Consider the following 4,176-nt stretch of genomic DNA (forward strand, 5'->3'; position numbering starts at 1 on the left):
CGGGAAGGCATCCGTGCAGGCCGGTGCCCTGGCCGAGCCCTGTCGCTGCTCGGTCTGTGCCAAGGCCTTGGCCCTCTTCTCCGGGCTGGTCCTCCACAAGCGCACCCATACCGGGGAGCGGCCCCGCGCCTGCCCGCGCTGCGGCAAGGCCTTCATCCCCTCATCGCACCTCGCCCTCCACCTCCGCTCACACACGGGCGAGTGCAAGTACCAGTGCCCGGTCTGCGGGAAGCTCTTCCTGCAGTCCTCCCACCTGGTGCGCCACAAGGCCATCCATAGCGGCGAGCGGCCCTTCGAGCGCGAGGACTGTGGCAAGCTCTTCAGGCGTGCCTCACACCTCGCCACCCACCTCCGCGTGCACACGGGCCAGAGGCCTTTCAAGTGCCTGCAGTGTGAGAAGGCTTGCACACAGAAGGCCGTGCCAGTACTCCATGTCCGCCTGCACACTGGAGAACAGCCCCATAAGTGTGACCGGTGTGGTAAGAACTTCCGCTCCTACCCACCTGGTCTCACACCAAGTTCTTGAGTCAGGCGAGAGGAATTTTAAGTGTTCTACCTGCGCAAAGGCCTTCAAGCAGACATCATCCCTCAAGCAGCACCTGAAGAGCCATGAGGCACAAGAGCCTCTCTGCTGCTCAGTCTGTAGCCGAGCCTTCTCCAGGTCCTCTTACCTCCAGCTTCACATGCGGACACACAGCGGGGAGCAACCATACCACTGTTTGGTTTGCAAACGGACATATGCCAAAATTTCTACTTTTGAAAAGCATTGTAAAAAGCACCAGCAGGATGAAGAGGGGCCTGATGCCAGAGCTGGGCCAGTGACCACCCAGGCAAAAGCACTGGCTGAGAAGATAAAGCAGGAACTGAGATAGCAGCACTGAGATGACGGCCTCAGGCATCCGCACCAGGCTGACCCAGCACAGCAGCAGCAGGGGGAAGGGCTGTAAAAGTCACTGAGACAAGACCTGTTCGTGGTCCTCCACAGCATGGCTGACAAAAGGTAGCATCTGGTTTAATTGTTACCAGAAGAAAATGGTATGCACCAGTGTCACTCCAGAGCACGTTTCCAAATGGAATTCTGTGTCTGACACAGGGTTCAATGCAAATGCTTCTCTGGGCGCAGCAGATAGGTTACAGCCTGCTGCAGGTCCCTGCAGTCAGTATGGTGTGCAGAATGCTCTGTGGTTGCAGGGGGCAGAGTTTTTGTTTGAAGAGGCAAGAGAGGTGGCGTGCCTACAGAAAACAGAATTGTACCAACAATAGAAAACATTAGAAAACAGGCGGGATTTTATCCTGCAAAATGCGATTTGTTTTAAGGTCACTGCACGCAGCAAGAAGACGAGCTTCTTTGAGCCTTTCCTGGTTCTCTCACTGCTAATTGCACCACGACGCTGTACTTAGCATCCAGATAATGACATGGATGAAGCGTGTTTAAAGCACAGGGGGTTCTATTGCCAAAGCAGGTTATCTTGGGTTTCTCAAAAGTGATGAAGACAGCTGTCAAAGATCTGTGATTCATCTTGAATTGAATGAATTTGACATTTGAAAACACAGCTTGTGCTGAAGGTACCAGAATGATTTTTTTTTTTTTTTAACCTAATCTTTTTGGAATGTGGGAACAAGGGAACTTTAAGCAAATTGCTGTAGCTGGTTTGCTGGCCAGTCCACATGCTGAGGAAACAAGGCAAGACGCCACGGAAAGGTTGCTGTGGAAGTGGAATGTTTGTCAGGTTTACTCTGGGGTGTGAGACTGGACTCTTGATGAGTTGTAAATAGCTTTGTAATCGTTAACAAAACTGCCTTTATTGCAACAGTGTTTGTTGTGAGCCAGAACTTCTACTGACTTTTTATAAGCTTTATGTCTTTATAGCTGCAGTGCTATGGGGCTACTTCACGCCTTTATTTATTGCTTATTGTAACCCAGGAACTCATTATAGCAAAAAAAAAAAAAAAAAAAAAAAAAAAAAAAAAAAAAAAAAAAAAAAAAAAAAAAAAAAAAAACCAACAAAAAACAGTGAGTTCATTTGAAGTGCACATTCCTAATTTTCAGTACCAAGTCCCTGCATTTTTTAATGCCATTTCCCTGCCGTTGTGTGAAAACATGTATTATGCACTTTAAGGATCTTTATGAGTAGGTTTTGGTTTCTGTAACATATTCACAACTCTGATTTAAGGCCAAAAAAGGAAGTTTCCAAAAGCTTGCATGTTTGAAGTATTGCAGTGTCTCCAGACAGAAATTATGTTGGTAGATGACAGAGCTGGATTATGTCAAAGAACTGATTCCCAGCTCACAAAACTGTATTAAATAATTCTCTTAACTTCTTGCACTTCAGCATTTACTTGATGCTGGGTATACTAAGATACAACTCTTATCGTTGAACTGATATTCACATTCAACTCGATAATATACTTCAAATACTGACACGGTTGGATATTTCAAATGAGATGTTTCTAAGCCAGAGTTTCTTGTCATGACACATTCTAGTGTAAATTTTTGCCGCAGTCTTTAGATTTTGTTTTGTGACCAGTTCGTGGTGTTTAGGAGGAACTAGGCATACTGGCATTTATTTCCAGTTCAGTTATGCCATGCCATATAAAAAGAGTTCTGCCTTTTTTTTAATTTCAATAAATGTTATGAAAATAATACACACCACTCTCTTTTCCTCCTGTCACTTTTTGGCTTATAATCCTGTTTCCACCTGAACATAGAAGTTTGCTTCTGGAAGTGAAAAGCATTTGCTAATTTTCTAGTGTTCCTTAAAGCTCAGCTTGCACAGGTAACTGCAAAATAACCATTTGTCTTTATTTCTGCCAAATGCAGGTGGCAGTGCCATGAGGGTTGTCTCTGTGCTTGTAACGTGGCACACCAACATGCGGGATCAGAATTACAGTAGGAAGAAGATAGAAAAGTGGGCTTTTAAAGATCACTTTTATGTTGCTTCTCCATGGTGTTGGGGGTGGTTTATTTTGTTCTGTTTAAAAAGCTCCCTGTTTTGGACCTCTAGTTTCCTGCTCTGTCAGCTGACTTCCCCTGCAGTCAGATGTCCACGCTGTTTGGAATACAGGATGAACTCAAACTTTGTTCACTAAAATCCAGTGTCAAGAGTATTTCAGAATGGAAACACTGAAAATATGTTCTAATGTTGCAGTACAGTAAGGCCAGGCAGATCCTTTGGGTTTAATATCTGGTAGGGGGAACAAATTCAATCTGTGGATCATTCACCAAAATGCTGTCACGTTCTTTTGAAATGTGTTTTTCAGAGAGGAGGAATGGCTTTCGTGTCCCCAGACTGCCAGGATGGAGGAGCCACTCTCCGTGCCATCACCGCTGGCAGCACAGAGCTCTAAACATGTGGCAGATGCAGCCCAGTGCTTTGTATACACAGTTGCTTTACTCCATCCACCAAGGTCAGGAATGTTCCTTTTCTGGGATCTGTAGAAATGTGCGTTTGATTTGCAGATGGTTTGTGGGAAAAGTACGCTTTGTTTGTCTTTTTAAGATTAATTATTTTTCTTGCTGTCAGCACTCCGCCATGGAATAATTCAGCTGAATGCACTTCCATCGACAGTCAACAAGATGGAAATATTTTATTTCGGATGTGCTGACAGCAGTCACCAGCACTCCTGGTAAGGTTAGATCCTATGTGAAAGGATGCTTTGCAGGGGACTGTAAATGCTCTTCCAGTGCTGGTAGTTTTGTGTCTGATCCAGAGATCACTCCTCAGATGATCAGAGATCATTCCTCAGATGCGCTTCACCTAGAATGGTCTGGCAAGAGGATAAAAGTGCAGTTTCTAATCTTACAGAGCAAAAAGTAATGACAGCATTTTAAACTGCGAGACCATAGTTCAGCAGAGGTGCGAAATAGCCTGTGCATATTAAATCTGTCCTAGCACTCACTCCTCTCGTTTGTAAAGGTAATCTGAGTCTGTTAAACATCTCGGGCTCCTCCTGTAGCTTCTTCTCTTTGTTTTGCTTTTAGTAGTGTTGATAAGTAGTTCATGTCCTGACAGGGCATTTAATATTAGAAGCAATCTGTTGGTGCCCTTTCTGGTGGGAAATTCTCTTGCATCCATTTCTACAGGAAGTCAAAAGCATCAGCGGTAAGTGTGTCCACACATGAGGCAGGCACTGCTGGCTTTCTTTTTCCCCCAGAACGCCTCACCGCACAGTCTC

The 4,176-nt window shown here is 45.3% G+C and overlaps 1 protein-coding gene across 1 annotated transcript; it reads left to right on the plus strand.

Moving 5' to 3' along the window:
* Window positions 1-13: 13 nt before the first annotated feature.
* LOC104496808 (zinc finger protein 2 homolog) lies at window positions 14-872 on the plus strand (the record flags this gene model as incomplete). The annotated part of the gene is made up of 2 exons (XM_010139974.1): window positions 14-400; window positions 453-872. Coding segments are annotated over 2 exons (807 nt in total), but the record flags the coding sequence as incomplete, so codon positions are not given.
* Between the last annotated feature and the right edge of the window lie 3,304 nt (window positions 873-4,176).

The sequence above is a fragment of the Buceros rhinoceros genome, unplaced genomic scaffold (genome assembly GCF_000710305.1).
Source record: "Buceros rhinoceros silvestris isolate BGI_N320 unplaced genomic scaffold, ASM71030v1 scaffold39187, whole genome shotgun sequence".
NCBI classification, from domain to species: Eukaryota; Metazoa; Chordata; class Aves; order Bucerotiformes; family Bucerotidae; genus Buceros; species Buceros rhinoceros.